The 16,042-nt window shown below is 39.0% G+C and overlaps 2 protein-coding genes across 6 annotated transcripts; both read left to right on the top strand.

Annotated features, from left to right (window-relative positions):
* Positions 1 to 252: 252 nt before the first annotated feature.
* admb (adrenomedullin b) lies at positions 253 to 2,031 on the top strand. Of its 2 annotated transcripts, none has more exons than XM_056766368.1 (5): positions 253 to 359; positions 715 to 827; positions 922 to 1,038; positions 1,176 to 1,436; positions 1,852 to 2,031. In XM_056766368.1, exons 2-5 carry the CDS (start codon positions 727 to 729, stop codon positions 2,009 to 2,011), a joined length of 639 nt encoding a protein of 212 aa, XP_056622346.1. In that variant the 5' UTR covers positions 253 to 359; positions 715 to 726; the 3' UTR covers positions 2,012 to 2,031. The 2 variants fall into 2 exon arrangements, with proteins under 2 accessions (XP_056622346.1, XP_056622347.1); XM_056766369.1 differs by having other exon boundaries at positions 1,574 to 2,031.
* A 2,385-nt stretch (positions 2,032 to 4,416) lies between these two features.
* ampd3b (adenosine monophosphate deaminase 3b) lies at positions 4,417 to 15,827 on the top strand. Of its 4 annotated transcripts, none has more exons than XM_056766257.1 (16): positions 4,417 to 4,555; positions 5,194 to 5,313; positions 9,207 to 9,429; positions 9,519 to 9,696; positions 10,509 to 10,674; positions 11,218 to 11,437; positions 11,569 to 11,698; positions 11,780 to 11,974; positions 12,058 to 12,189; positions 12,293 to 12,456; positions 12,791 to 12,917; positions 13,250 to 13,413; positions 13,558 to 13,678; positions 14,120 to 14,293; positions 14,715 to 14,825; positions 14,914 to 15,827. In XM_056766257.1, the coding sequence occupies exons 2-16, from the start codon at positions 5,262 to 5,264 to the stop codon at positions 15,088 to 15,090; spliced, it is 2,334 nt and encodes a 777-aa protein (XP_056622235.1). In that variant the 5' UTR covers positions 4,417 to 4,555; positions 5,194 to 5,261; the 3' UTR covers positions 15,091 to 15,827. The 4 variants fall into 4 exon arrangements, with proteins under 4 accessions (XP_056622235.1, XP_056622236.1, XP_056622238.1 ...); XM_056766258.1 differs by lacking the exon at positions 4,417 to 4,555 and adding an exon at positions 5,024 to 5,080; XM_056766260.1 differs by lacking the exons at positions 4,417 to 4,555; positions 5,194 to 5,313 and adding an exon at positions 5,385 to 6,221.
* The last annotated feature ends 215 nt before the right edge of the window (positions 15,828 to 16,042 follow it).

The following is a 16,042-nucleotide window of genomic DNA, read 5'->3' as shown; positions in this document are numbered from 1 at the left end:
AAAAAAGACATACAGAAGATATGAAAATGATCAGAAAGCAAAACAAATGATGTCCCCTCATTAAAAACGATATTACAGGAATGTGGAAGTATTCATTTCTCTAAGGGATTTTACTCCATCCTTTTAAGACAGGACACGTAAACTTGTTGGCTAGTTTAGAACAGGGATGTGGCTGCTATCACTCAAGACAACTCCCGGCCCCTCCCACCCCCTGTAAAGTATATAAAGCACTCAGGTTTTTCTGTGAAACTCAGACCATTAGAATTGTCACAGCTGAATACTCATCCTTAACCAACTGAGATTCGGACGTCCGGACGTATTTAAGATTACGGACTTCATCATTTCTCAGATTTGATAAGGTATGTTTTTTTTAATGCTCTTAATGCTCTTCATTTTTTGTGTCACCCCAAAGGTCACGGTTAAAACATGGATAGGTAGAACTTTCTGGCTAATCTGTATCACTTTGAGGAAGAGCAGTCCTGATGCACCCCCCGTAAAGCAGCACCAAGTGTGCACTTGTTTCTACTAGCTCTCTACGATGATGAGACTACATGGTCTACGTGCTCGAGCTAATTTTTAACCTGTATCTTACTTCAAATTTTAAAACTTATTAATAAAATCAATAAGTGACCAGTTTGGAGTCAAGCCGGAACATTAATGTCTTGTTTTCGGAGCACATACTTTATATGGTTAAAAACAAATTTTCTTCCACAGGTTTCCTTTACAATGAACTCTGTGCTTCAGAGTGCTTTCTTCTGTTGTGTGTTGACTACACTTCTACCAAAAATCACAAGTGCTACCCCTCTTAATGCAGAGGATTTAAGAAGGTAAGCTCATGATTGACTTTTCCTCCCTCTTAAACTCAGTCAAAACTTTCAAACTGATGTTAACCAATCGTGTGTTTCTCTTGTCGCCTTAAAGGCTCAGTGACTGGCTTCAGGGTGAGGTGTGGAGAGATGTTGGAAGTGAGGGTGACTCAACGCCTCCGCCCTCCGAACAGGACAACGCCGGTACAGAATCGTACGAACCACAGCACAGGTGAGCAAAGTGTGATACTATCATTAAACGGCTAAAATTAATCAATTAAACAAGCTCAGTGACTACAGACACCCATGTACCAGAGTAATCCAAAGAAAAGGGAAAAGTGAAATGAATGTGTTTTTATTTTTCTCCAGGAGTTTAAGGGCAAAGAGGACAGAACCAGCCTACTCAGTGAAAAGAATCGAAAGAGCGGGCTGTAACCTGGCCACCTGCTCGGTGCACGAGCTCGCCCACCTGTTGAACATCATGCGCACCAAGACAAACAGTGCCCCCCTCGATAAGATCGGCTCGAAAGGCTACGGTCGTCGACGAAGGCGGTCGCTCCAACCGGCCCACCCTGCACAAACGTTCGATAGAGTCCATCTGAAGCTGGCCTGGCTCCAAACTCTCAAAAGGCGAGGCATCCAAAAAGGGACTTAACAGACATCTCAGATGCATTTATGTGGTTTGTCCAGAGCCTTTGCTTTACATCGGCTCTGTTTACTCAGGGAAATACTTCTGAAACGTCTGAACATTAGTGTACTCTCCTCAGGCACAAAGGTGTTGAAACAACAAGTACAAGCAACTGGATCGTTCTCCTCTCTATCCTGTGCCTGATGGATTGGCCAGAGAAAGGTTCAGGTCGCTTAGAGATTGTGGGATAAGGAGGACTCCCCGTCATTTGGGGAAAAAAGTTTTTTTTAAAGCGTTGTTTGGGTCTAAGGCAATGCGAAAGGAAATAGGTGGTCAATGCTCAGTGCATGTGTTTAGCATTCTTGTCATTCTAATGGAGCTTTTGGGACTTGACACTGTATCTCTTGTGCAGCACAGATGCGTCCTCTGCTGGAGGAATGAGGGAACAACCGAGGACACTACCAGCACCTACACTACCTGCCAACCGATGACAGAGGAGGGGACAGAAAAACAACAACAAGAGGACAAAAGAACTAACTCAGAGGGCCTAAACCATGTTATCCTGGAGGACCAATAAATTCTTTTTGGAAGTCTTAATTTTTGTCCTCAGTGTGTTCGGGGCGCTGTTTGCAGAGGAGGACATTCTCATACTTGAAGATTTTTAGCTTTAGCTATATTGTGGGAGATGTGCAATAATTTACTTTAATATGGATATGTAGCCGATTATTAATGTGAATGTGTATATAGATGTATATTATGAAAATCTTGTATGCTAAATATTCCTATATTTATACTTACATACTGTAGATGTATTCTTGAGAGAGTAAACTATTATACACAGAAAAAAGGGCATTGTACTGAAAGTTAATTTTGAAATGTACGTAGGATTGTTGTGCTATTATGAGAAGCATTTTATACATGAGGGATTTAACAATGTGACACGATATAAATAATAACATTAAAGAGAAAGAGAGAGTGACATAAGTGCTATTAGATGTGAGTGTAACATAAATAAAGATTGTATCAACTAAATGAAAAGTGCAAAAAAAGTTATTAGATGTGAGAGTAACATAAATAAAGATTGTATCAACTAAATGAAAAATAAGTGCAAAAAAAGTTGTGTTTGGTTGACATAAAGCTCTGGAACTGGAATAAACCTTTTTCAATGGAAATATCTCTTTATTGCTTAAAATATTAAAAGTCTACAGTTAATCGATTCATTACATACCCAGACGAGGGCGCTGTTTCCCCTTCAGTCATTACCTCGCTTAAAAAAACGATCATGACAGAAATTGGAAAGGATTGTACACTACAACACAACTCTGGTTGTATACTGGAATAAGGCCAATACACACCAGAAAGAATGTGTTAATGGTTTTAAATAGCACACAGCTGATGGTTAATAACGGTATTTGTAACCTATAGATTTTATATACATACTATATGTACATTTGTATATGCAAAATTGTTACACTTGCAGTGTCACTGCAACACATTAAATGTCTGACAAAAGCTAAGTAGCATAATGATTAGATGATGTTTAGCTGTCTCTTGCACACATACAAAAATGCAGACTCGTGAAACATTCAACAGATATTAACAGACTAATATTAACAGACTAACTTCATTTCAGGCTTTAACACCAATTAAACTAATATTGTTTTTAACAAATGTGTTCTCCCACATAAGATAATAGGGTCCATATTAGTGGCCTGTTTTTTTAGACAGGTGGTCGTACTTGACGGGGTGAGTTGTAGAAGAAAGCTAATGTTTAGCAAACACCCGATTGAACCGTAACTTTATTACGGGTTTACAGAGTGATAGCACGCCCATACATGTCTATGGCTTGGCCTATATGTGCTATGACCAGCAGGAACGATCGAGACCTTCGTATAGTTAAATAAGAAATTTTAGTTTAGAACATGTGCTCCAAGAGAAGAGAAATAAGATAAGAAAATCAACAAAAACATATGTCGCGTCAAGATATCAAAGTAAATATTATCTCTTCACGCAACTTGGGTCTTTCACCAATGTCTTGTGAATAGCCCACTGTGATGACATTTGTGACCCTGGACAACAAAACCAGTCTTATGGGTCAATTTTTCGACATTGAGATTTTTACATAATGTGAAAGCTGAAGAATAAAGCTTTCTACTGATGTATGGGTTGTAGGATATGACAAAATGGCGGAGATACAAACGTTTAAAACTCTGCAATCTGAGAGTGCGAAATATTGAGAAAATTGCCTTCGAAGTTGTTAATCAGAGGCCGGGATAGCAGGCCATCCACTCCCAAAAATAAAGTTGAATATATTTAGGGTAGGAAATGTACTAAATATCTTCATGGAACACCATCTTTACTTAATATCCTAATGATTTTTGGCATAAAAGAAAAATCTATAATTTTGACACAATCAATGTATTTTTGGCTTTTACCTAAAATGTTCCTGTGCTACTTAAAACTGGTTTTGTGATCCAGGGTCACTTTTGCCAAAAAATAGAAGGTGAACAATAAGCAAACCAATGTAAGTTCCAGAGAAATAACAAACCCCTTTGAATACAAACATGTTTTTTTATATTAAAGATTTTTTTGTATTGCAATAGTTTAATATCATGTCAAGTTTGAGGTTGCTTTAAGGATTTACTACAAATCTATGGTTAGTACAGTCTAGACAAAATGCTCCGTATAGTTGCTTTGGACGAAAAGCATGTTGTAAATGAAAATGTCTATATAACCAATAATTTTCGTAAGGGCCATGAAATCAAAATTTGGGTGTTGTGGCTTTGATGCAATCTGTACGCTAGGCTACTGTAACTTGACTAAATTTAATTCAAAGTCAATAAGCAGATATGTGCATTTCTTAATGGAACATGGACCACAGATGTTGACTCACACAGCTATGCAATGCTCTCTAGTGGACTTTAAGGTCCCCGCAACCAATGCTGAAAGTGTTAAGTGCTGTTACAGTTTTATCTTTTAGAGGCAGCTTGTAGGCTACGGTAAGAGCCTTGAGGCAGATCTTCACACCCAGAGAGCTGCACCAATAAAAACAGCAGTTCCTCTCAGGGGATGTGCATACAGTAAAAAGGAAGGGAAGACTGCAGAGAAACGGTCTACAGAGGTAAGTTATTATAACTTTAAAACCCAGTTTATTTATGCATTGGCTGATGTAAATCCACAGTTGCAAAGTTCAGGCATATCATGCATGTCTCAACCTGTTGCCTTCATCCTCTACCACTAGTCCTGTCTCAATCGGTGTACATTGTTTAGCTTTTCTTGCATTTTTTACATGCAGCTCTTGTTATATAAAGTTTATCTTTCTTTGTAAAACATATTAAATAGATTAGAGATCATGGTTGAGGCATTTCCTTTTTGAAAAGTAGTGGTTGAAAGTAGAGTTTGTGTGCTTGAAGATATGCCAACACGACAAATAAAACATTGAGGTTCTTTCATGTAAACTTTTTCATTGTTTGTAAAACACCGGGAACAATTCAGCATGCACGTACTGTAAAACAATGCTCTGGATATTCAGAAAGACCACCAGGAAATACCGTCTATCTGTTTGCGCATGTGATCATTGTCAGTTAATCGAGAATTTCCTTTTCCTGTTTTTTGGCAGTTAGCTTTTAGCAGCACACTAAATGTGGTAAATAGACTGCTAGCTCGAGTCTTTTAATAAATCAACTTGACAGATTTACAAACATACATTCACAGTGATGTCTGCTTTTCTAGAATAACTGTACTTGTTTCTCCTTCAAGGAATCCATCAGTAACTGGAGTCTTTCAGGTGAAGTTTTCTAGGGTCATCATATTAAATCTACACAAAAATGAAGAGAACCCCCTTGTCTAAGCAACAATCAACACCCACCTTGGGTAGAGGTAAGTCTAACATGGTGTGCTTCACCAGTTCATTTTAAAGTGGTTTGAAGAACTCCGCTGTGTCATGTCAGTTTGTTACTTCTGTTTTTGAAAACAACAGCGCACAAGATGAATGTGTTGTTCCACTTGACCAGATTACAAAGATAAATGTTCACAAAAGTGACATGTAGACAAATTGTCTGCTATAGCCTTGCTCAGTCAAAGTAGGTTAAAAGCATAGAATGACCGAGTACTTTACATTCTCTGCAACTGTGTCATAAAGTGCTCTTAAAAGAGCGGTGCGTGTTTCTAAAAATAGCCTCATTGCAATGAAAGGGAAAAGAAACTCAGTCTTGATGACCGTGGAGAGTGACATTGAACACTAAAAACAATGTTTTGTAAAAATGCAGTTCCCAAGAATGTTTAGAATTCTTTAAGGCATTTGGTGATGCATAAAGGAGTAGTTCCCCCTTCACAATAAAAATAAAACATTTACATTGATGTAAATCATGCAGTTCAACACCAAGTGCTGGTTTGCATGGTTATTATAATGATCTAATTTGTTTTTAACGGATTTAGAATCTAGAGTCTTTATTCAAACGCTACAGAACAACAGTTCTAGTATACTGTATGTGACACCAAGGGGGCTGGACCTGTATGTAAATATTTAGGTAATCTCCGAAATGGGAAGAAAGAGCGAGCTACTCTTTATACACAGAAAGAAATTTGAGTCAAGGGTTGGACGTGTTCTGCTTTGTAGGAAGGGCAGGTGTAGAGCCAGCACCGGGGCGTAGTTCAGTTTCTCCTGATTGTTTTCCTTGAAAGACGGAAGAGGTCGGAAGAGATTTTAGTTAGAAATTCTTCATAACGTAATCCTGTAGACTTTCTGTGATTTTACAGTGTGGTAGCCCAACCTTCTCAAAGCACAGGTAAACCAATAATCTATCTTTTTGGAATCCCCTTTGATATTGAAAATGCATCTCTGTAATGTAGTTGCTTTAGCAAACACTTTATGTGTGAATGTGTGCTGAGGCATTGTCACCATTGCAGTGAGGTATTATTGTGAAGCCACTCTGTTAACATTTTTACTTTAAGCCTTGTAAAGCTTTGGGCTCTTCTATACTCTTTTAAAGGTCACGCAAACACAAGGTGAGTGTAATATCAGCCATATAGGTGCCATGGTAAAATATATTCTCTTATGATATCAGATTATTTCTGTGGGCATTGTGCAATCCTTAAGAGTCAGTGTGTTTTTCAGAGACTCCATGAGGTGGCACATGCTGTATACTGGAATTATGTTGATTTAGAAAGGAGTACCTTGGATATCATTTGGGTTACCTGAGGTCTTATTTAAAAAACAAGAATTATACTTGAGTAAATATTAAAAGAATATGAAATATTGCTAGTGTGCCGAATAACCTTACAGAAAAAACAACTACAGTATACCCCACGAACTGTAAGTGCTTAGTCACAGAGTACGTAGGCTGTGGTGTTATTGGAACATGAGTGATGCCAAGACACTGTCAACCCCCCCAGGGTCAGGAAACTTGAGCACCTCATCCAGAAAGATTGCTCGCTCCAGAGCCTCTCAAAGGGTCTCTGGTACAGTTCTCGATCCCCCCATCTTACACCCTGTCGGGGGTCTCTGTTATGTGCTGACGTGATGCTGTGAGAACCTTTAAATAGGGCATGAGAAGGCAATTCAAGGCTAAAAAATACCAAAGCCGCCTGACAGACAAGCACGACGTAGACATCATCACAGCACAGTTCTGAAGCCATAGAAATCAAAAGTTTAATCACAGAGATCCAGAAAAACAGAACCATGGCAAATATAGCAGCTGAAGGTAAGAGTGAGAAAGTTGTGACATTGTATAAAATGGGGTTTCTCAAGGAATTTGGATTTAGGGGTCAGTGAATGTCAAAAAACTCAAGATTAAAGGGAATATTTGGATAGCTCGGGTCAGGATTTCTAAATGAAAGACGGACTAGAATTAGAAGGTTAATTTAACAAGTTTTAATTTAATTTTAATTCACCCGAAAATAAAAATTCTGCCATCATTTATATCACCCTCATGTCCATGAAAACGTATATGAACACAATGGCAAGTCATTTGAGACCAATGTGTTTTGGTTACGTTTTTCAAAATATCTTCTCTTGTTTTCTGCAGAATAAAGAAAGTCATACAGGTTTGAAATGTCATGAATAATTTTCAATATAACTCTTCTCTAAACTATCTCTCTGATGCTAAATTAAATAAGTAGTTGGGAGGCAGCTGTTGCCCGAAGTTTTTGTTCTGTTCCACGTGTAGGAAACAGATGTTCTGAGAACGCAGTTAGAGAGTTCTAGAATCTTGGTTTCCTGGATGGGCTGGGCTGAGAGCAATCTCGATTCATCCATCTGACTGGCTTGTCAAGCTATATCGAAAGCTGTTTATAAGATAGAGTCTGACCTATATAGCCTCATCTAAACAACATGTGGCAAATAGGAAATACATAAATAGGTAATGTGGGTAAACATGAAGGGCAACAAAGCTATACATAGAGCTGTACAAGATTTAAATGTGGTTTTGATGGCACAGATGGTTTATTTGTCAGAATGTGGGTGGATGGTACTATTGTTTTATCAAACATTTACATTTATGCATTTGGCCGATGCTTTTATCAAAAGCGACTTACATTGCATCATACTACACATTTGTTTCAAAGTATGTGCAATCCCTGAGACCAACGAACCGATGACCATAGCATTGCTAGCGCCATGCTCTAACAGCTGAGATACACGAAAGCACATCGGGTGCAGTTAACAGTCACTGCAATTCATGCAACAACTTGTTGGTGAGAAACCTAAGATGTGAGAAATGAATAGTCACGTCAAAGTTTAGATAAACGGTAAGGTGTTTGTTTTAGACTGAAAAATCAGGCCTACATATTTAATTTCAACTTGCTAAATGTTAAATGTTAAGCATATTTGTTGTGGTGAACTTCTGCTTTGTCCTGGTTTTACATATCCAAAGAACAATAATGCAATATTTCCATTCTATTTATTATAAAATCCAACAACCATAAAGAGATAGTTCAACCAAAAATGAAAATTCTGTCATCATTGACTTTCATTGTATTACACAATACATGGGAACGGCCATTGTTCAGCTATCAAAATCCTTCCGAATATTTTCTGTTATGTTCTGTGGAAAAAAGTCAAATAGGTTTGAAACAACAAGAGGCTGCGTAAATAATGACATGATTATCATTTTTGGGTGAACAATTCCTTCAATGTCAATATTTTGAATGTTGCATTGGTTCTTTGGTGAATCATGTCTGTATATTAGTCATAATAAGTTTGTTTCTCCTTATCCGTGATCTTAAAACACCATTCGCTTCCCTTCTGAAAAAATAAAGCCAATATTGCATCATGTACAGTTGACGTTCACAAAAAAACTGCTCTGTTCCCTTTGGGAATTCACTGACTGACCTCAGCTGGTTTAATTCACACTCAGCACAGATACCCGATTCAGACTAAGGCACGAGATGCAGACAGAAACCTGAGCCGGATATACTGAGCCGGACGGATACTTGAGGACATGTTTACAGCCTTGATTTGTACAGTGAGGTTGCAAAACTAACATGACTCCATCAGTTGCTCTGCACAGTTGGGTCTTTGGACCGTATCAGTAATGTGTTTACATTTACGACAATTCATGAATTGTTTGACCGTAAGAAACAATGCGTGAATTGAGATGATGGAATGTGTTACCACCGAGAATAATAGAAGCCCTCTTTGCACATTTTGGAGGCGTGTACAGTTGTTTACAACAAGGTGTTCCTAGACAACTCTTGATTATGATTCATGTCTAAAACCAATAAAGCACCAACGTTCTTGGAATCTTTGTAAAAGCTATACTCCTTCACCACAGAAATGCAGCGTCAGTTCACCAAAATCTCGCTCCACGAGGTGGACGAGAAGGTGCGTCTCATGGCTGAGAAGGTGTATGCCTCAGCTCTGAAAGAAGAAGACAGTAAGAAGACGATGTCCATGTTCACCGTTCCCGAGGACTGTCCCATCGGCCTGCAACAAGAAAAGGAGTGGGAAATACGCAAAGAGTTGGCAGAGCAAAATTCAGAGGAGTCTGTCAAGAGGTCAGTGGATGCAAATGGGATGCAGTTTGGAGAACTGGAGCCACTGTGATACTCAATATGTATTTCTTGTTCTTTATGCCCTGTTCTAGGAAGAAGAGTTTCAAGCTGATACGCTCAAACTCAGTGTCCTTCCAGATTCCCAACGCCTCTGAATGGGCAATGTCCATCATTGCACCTCTTCTGACCCCTTCCACCGATGAAGAGACTGCAGCTATTAACATCCCAGAATTCCAGAGGGTCACTATCAGTGGAGACTACTGTGCAGGGGTAGGAGAGAAAACCAGTTCGGTTTTACATCTATTACCACTTGAACTTGCGAGAAGGTTTTCTTGTCATTGGACTTTTTTTGAAGCGATCGTTTACCTAAAAAATCTGTTGTTCACACCAGTATGACTTTCTTTCTTCTGTGGAACACAAGAACGTTTAAGAATGTTGACTCTATTCCATAAAATATAAGGGATTGTAGCAGACAAGGGATTGTGCACTCTGCCAAAATCTAATTTCATGTTCCACATAAGAAAACAAGTCATACGAGTTTGGAAAAGCACAGTGTGAACACACTTAATTTTCAGTAAATTACCCTTGTAATTAAAGGTTATAGAGAATAGAAAAGCTTTGAGGTTGCTTAAATTCTTCTATCATAGTTATTAAGGAAGATCAGTCCGCACCCCAGTTATAACGTTATGTTAAGTCTGACCTAACCATTAGTCTAAACAGTTATGTTGGCACTTACGATTTGCATGACCAGTAGAGATCAGGTGATGTTTCAGAGTAGAATACTTTGAATATGGTAGTACATAAACCCAATGTAACAAAGAGTCATGTCTGTATGATACAATGATCAGTGTTGAAATGATCATGAATGAAGCCTGAATATACTGTGTACAGAGCTTCACAAAATCTAAAATGTGAATGTATATAAAATGTTACGTTATCTTTTATAATAAATCAATACAAGTGGTACACAACTGCACAGTTATAAATAACATTGTTCATGTTCATGCATTTTTATGCTGCCTGAAAAAGATAAATAACCATAATTGCACATCCACTAATAAATACATCTATGATTGTACCAGATAACAGTGGAGGACTATGAGCAAGCAGCCAAAACTCTGCTAAATGCCCTCTTCATCAGAGAGAAATACTCACGGCTGGCGTATCACCGCATTCCTAGGATCATCACCAGATTTCTGAGAAGCGCCAATAATGAGAAATGGAGTGAGGAGGATGAAATGCTGCCAGGTACATTATATGTCCTTGTTGGCATCATTCACCATTAAAAGAACAATAATACCAACCGCTGTGAGTCATAAACCTGTCAGATTACTGGCTTCATTCCTAATGAGCCTAGGACAGAAGTGGTTCAATTCAGTGGTTGGAGGAGTTTTCTATGGTGTATTTATTTTACCCAGATTTATTGATTTATGAACTAAATATTCAGCATTTCTTGAAGTTGAATCTCTTTTAGGGTGTTTATTTGGATTGGGAAGGTGATATTGCAACACCGTGTCTACAACGGACACAGTGCGGATGCAATGCCACAAGGGACAATAGAACGCATTAAATTAAAATTTTCAATTTTGTCCACACTGGATCTGGCGTGGCGCGATTCAGCAATACCATGTGAACAAGCCCGAGTGTTGTGTCCTGTCACGCCGGTCGCATCCGGTGTAGACACGGTGTAAAGGTCCAGCCATGTTTCTGTTTATATCAGGATATAAAAATAAAATCAGTCTTAGTATTAAACAGCATTGAATCAACAACTGTTTTAAACCGTGGCAACAGATATGTGCCCCTGTCCAATTGAGGGAGAGGATCCTTACAGTATGGAAGACATACCACAGAATCTGAACTACATCCTAAAGATGAAGGATGGAATCGTACATGTCTACGACAATGAAGAGGCTTTAAAACAGGCCCTGCCACGAAGTTTGCCATATCCTGATCTGGAAACCTTTGCTATCGACATGAGCCACGTCCTCGCCATGATAGCAGATGGGCCAACGTGAGTTAAATATGTTTTTTTATGTCATTGTGCATAAGTGTTTTATTGTTTGAAGTGATTACCATCCAATCAAAAAGAATTCACGAAAAACAATGCAGATAATAATGCGTCAGACTTTTTTCTCTTTATAGGAAGACGTATTGTCACAGAAGGCTTAACTTCCTGATGTCCAAGTTCTACCTTCACGAAATGCTGAACGAGATGGCGGAGTTAAAGGAACTGAAAGGCGTTCCTCACAGAGATTTCTACAACGTCAGAAAGGTATTCAAGGTCTTCAATTGGTGTCAGGGTTGATTTTGTTTTCCGATGACCACTAGTTTTCACGTATTTATGAACATTCAGGTTGATACCCACATTCATGCCGCTGCCTGCATGAACCAGAAACACCTTCTGAAGTTTATCAAGGACACTTATAAAACAGATGCAGAGCGGGTGGTGATGGAGAAGAATGGAAAGAAGATGACCCTCAAGCAAGTGTTTGAGAGTCTTAAAATGGACCCCTATAACCTGACAGTGGACTCGCTGGATGTACACGCTGTGCGTTTTACACACCATCTATGAGACATAAATAAGTTAACGAATCACACCGCAAACTAAAAATTCAAATTCTTTTGTTTCAGGGCAGACAAACGTTTCATCGGTTTGACAAGTTTAATTCCAAATACAATCCAGTGGGTGCAAATGAGCTCCGAGAGATCTACCTCAAAGGGGATAACTACATTGGTGGAGAATATTTTGCACGCCTCATCAAGGTAAGAATTAGCACAAACCAAAACATACATTGTATTAGTGAGCATATAAAACCTGTTCAGCAAGCAGAACGGCCTAACAACAGACGGTCATCATTCTGTGCAGGAGGTTGCTCGTGATATGGAGGACAGCAAATACCAAATTGCAGAACCCCGTCTCTCCATATATGGCCGATCTCCTGAAGAGTGGGGGAGCTTGTCTAAATGGTTTATTAAGCATAGGTTGCACTCACCTAACATGAGATGGCTCATACAAGTGCCCAGGATCTAGTAAGTTCCAGTATTCATGAACTCAACATACCATAAAAAAATTCTGTTGGAATGGTTTTGGGGATACAAGTCTACATCCTGTATGCTAGGTTGAAAAGGACAGTTCACCCAAAAACTAAAATTCTGTCATTGTTTATTCACCCTCATGTTATTCATAATCTGTATATGACTAAAGTAGTTAGTTGTTTCCAGTCATACAAAGGAAGTCACCTGGGGCCAATGTTGTTGTTACCAATGTTCGTCACAGTATCTTCTCTTGTTCCATTTGGTCAAACTGTATGTTACTCTAACTTATATCCAGTAATACAAAATGCAACAATGTTTTGTTTTTCAGTGACATTTTCCGAGCAAAGAAGCTGATCCCTAACTTTGCCAAGATGCTAGAGAACATCTTCCTCCCACTATTTCAGGCCACCGTTAACCCCCAGGAGCACAAAGAAACGCACGTCTTCCTTAAATACGTAGGTGCAGTACAACAACAGTTTGTATTAAGTTGGCAAGACCAGTCAGAGCAGATTTAACAGGACATAACATCTATTCATCAATAGTTTAATTAAAAGCTTTTATTTGAGTAACCGCCTTTATGTAAAATCACAAACAACACGCCTAACAATTTGCTTTTTATATGACATAATGTGAAATAACCCATAAAGAAAATATTTTAAAAGCCTGATCGTTTTCTATATAAATAAAATGTTAAAACGCTAATCTAATTGCAGCGGAATGTGGTAATATAAAACGTTTGTGGCAAAAGTGTGTTCATTTAAATGAGGTTTTGAACGTTTGGCTGCAGGTGACAGGGTTCGACAGTGTGGATGATGAATCCAAACACAGCGATCACATATTCACCTATAAGAGTCCGAAACCTGAGGATTGGACCACAGAGGAGAACCCACCGTACACCTATTACCTGTTTCACATGTATGCCAACATCATGGTCCTCAACAACTTACGCAAGTAGGTCACTATAAAAATCATCCTCTGATTTAAGTGTTAACGTTCTTATCATGTCAAAACGTATTCCTTTCTTTAACCCAAACCCTACAACAGAGGCTTTTATGATTAAAATGTCAAACCATGTGAATGTTTGCTTTTTTGTAGAGAACGTGGTCTTAATACTTTCCAGTTCAGACCTCATTGTGGTGAGGCAGGATCGATCACCCATCTGGTGACTGCCTTCCTCACTGCCGACAACATTTCTCACGGACTCAACCTGAAGAAGGTCAGTGTTTAAGACCAGCCGTAAACACTTTAAACCACGTGCGGATAATTATCCCGGCTGGCTTTCTATCACACCAACCATCCTATCAACTCTGGAGAAAACCCCTACAAATAGACAGTCTTACCTTCATTCTCTCTACACTTTCACAGCATCCCTTCTCCACCCCCACTCCTCGACATCAGCCCGTTTTTCCTCATCATAACTGGGGAACGCTCTGGGTACGGGCGGATCCCGATTCCTCCCGATCTCGGAGCAGTCTCCCCAGTACAGCACGCCAAATACGCATACTGTCCGCCTCACTATAATATCTGCGAGGTGCACTCGTGAAATAAATCTTGTAGCCGTCTTATAACTGCTGTCATGTGTGCACAACTCACGTTTCCTGAGTGTCTAAGTTTCAGTTGTTTCATGTTTCTTTATTTATTAAATTTCTCGAAACAGAGTCCTGTGCTGCAATACCTGTATTACTTGGCCCAGGTGCCAATTGCCATGTCTCCGCTGAGTAACAACAGTCTGTTCCTGGAGTATTCTAAGAATCCCCTGAGGGAGTTTTTGCACAAGGGTCTGTGTGTGTCTCTCTCCACCGACGATCCAATGCAGTTCCACTACACAAAGGTAGCTGAAACAAAGATTTTACAGAAGCAACACCGCATAAGTTAATCATTAAAGGAACAGTTCATCCAAAAAGGAAAATTCTGTCTTCATTTACTTACCCTCAAGTAGGATTTTTTTTATAAATGTCCTTGTTCTGTTAAACACAAAAGAAGATATTTTGGAGGATTTAGGAAAGCAAACAGATCTGGGGCAGTTTTGACTGTAATTCTCATTTTCCTACTATGGTAGTCAATGATGGCCACTGTTTGGTTACAAGCATTCTTCCAAATATCTTTCTCTGTGTTCATCGGAACAAGGTACTCTATATAGATTGGAACAACTTGAGAGTGAGTAAATGACAGAATTTTGTAATTAGGGTGAACTGTCCCTTTAATCCATTTTGGCAGAGCAGTCAGATCATGTGTTTTTTGTGTACCTGTAGGAGGCCCTAATGGAGGAATATGCCATAGCAGCACAACTGTGGAAGCTGAGTACATGTGATGTGTGTGAGATCGCCAGAAACAGCGTCCTTCAGAGTGGTCTGTCTCATCAGGTACATAAACATAACTGCTCCTCTTTGTTTTCTTTTTAATATTGAAAGCCATGTTTAGTGTAAATGACAAATCGATTTCAACTTGCAGGAAAAGAAGCATTTCCTGGGGGAGAATTATCTACAGGACGGACCGGAAGGAAATGATATCCGCAGGACAAACGTGGCACAGATCCGTATGGCCTTTCGGCACGAGACCTTGTGCAATGAGCTCAGCTTCCTGGTGGATGCTGTAAAGTCAGAATCTGTGCCTACCGAAGCCCCTTAAAGATGATAGATAGGGTACACCATGGGTCTAAACAAGTGGCCCAGACATCATGTGAGAGTGGAAACTGTGTCTTGCATCAGAAGATGTATTGTAGCAGACACCATCCACCACTCGAGGTGCGACTACACTAGACATTCCCCGCCTGGTAACAAGCAATGGAGCTAACTTTGTGCCTAATAAATGACAGATCTATCAGTTCTTATACTGAATTAATAAACATTTATAGGTGATTGGTATATATAGACTATGCACTATATATTATGAATCCATTCTTTGAAAATGATGGATTGTGGTGAAACGTTACTGTACTTTGCATGGTTTTTGAAAATGACGTTTAAAGTTTGTCTTTTTTTAAGGGATCATAAACAATAGTTACCTTTTATAAGAGGAAAACTTCTGGTGTGCAACTTTATAAATGGATTCGTTTTTTTGATAAATGTTTTACATATGATAGACATACAGAAACATGGCCTTATATCTGTCTAGACTCTAGAGAACAAGTATGTTTGCAAGTTGAGAGTCTGGGAAAGTTTCTTGGGTGGCTAAAGGGGTGGAGCTTTATTATTGTTCGATAAAAGACTTGTTTACTTAAACTTGCACATCTGATAAGTACACAGAAAGAGTTAGGTGTGGTTTGATGTATGCATGATTCGGTCGGAATTGCAGTTTGAAAATATGTTGAACCTGAAATAAATATATGAAAACTGCACTAAAAAATAAACTATGATCAAGCACAACTCCAGTTATTGATTTCTAATGAATCTGTGGTGGAGGAACCCTAAAGGTTCAAATACAATTGACAGTTCACCCCAAATAGAAATGCCACCATTTACTCACCCACTTGTCATTTTAAATCTTTATGACTTAATTTCTTCTGCAGAACACAAAAGAACATATTTTGTAGAATGTTGGTAACCCAACAATGGCGGTACCCATTGAGTTGCGTTGTTTT

Source organism: Triplophysa dalaica, chromosome 14 (assembly GCF_015846415.1).
Source record: "Triplophysa dalaica isolate WHDGS20190420 chromosome 14, ASM1584641v1, whole genome shotgun sequence".
NCBI lineage: Eukaryota > Metazoa > Chordata > Actinopteri > Cypriniformes > Nemacheilidae > Triplophysa > Triplophysa dalaica.
Note: the sequence above shows the minus strand (reverse complement) of the source record. Positions and strands in the feature narration are given on the sequence as shown.

Excerpts from the sequence above, each read along its gene's own strand:
- ampd3b (XM_056766257.1), top strand. The coding sequence starts at position 5,262 with ATGAAGAGAACCCCCTTGTCTAAGCAACAATCAACACCCACCTTGGGT. Across the intron at positions 11,975-12,057 it reads ACTCGCTGGATGTACACGCT|GGCAGACAAACGTTTCATCG; the intron begins GTGCGTTTTACA and ends CTTTTGTTTCAG. Across the intron at positions 13,414-13,557 it reads GTCCTCAACAACTTACGCAA|AGAACGTGGTCTTAATACTT; the intron begins GTAGGTCACTAT and ends GCTTTTTTGTAG.
- admb (XM_056766368.1), top strand. The coding sequence starts at position 727 with ATGAACTCTGTGCTTCAGAGTGCTTTCTTCTGTTGTGTGTTGACTACA. Across the intron at positions 1,039-1,175 it reads TCGTACGAACCACAGCACAG|GAGTTTAAGGGCAAAGAGGA; the intron begins GTGAGCAAAGTG and ends ATTTTTCTCCAG. Across the intron at positions 1,437-1,851 it reads TGGCTCCAAACTCTCAAAAG|ATGCGTCCTCTGCTGGAGGA; the intron begins GCGAGGCATCCA and ends TGTGCAGCACAG.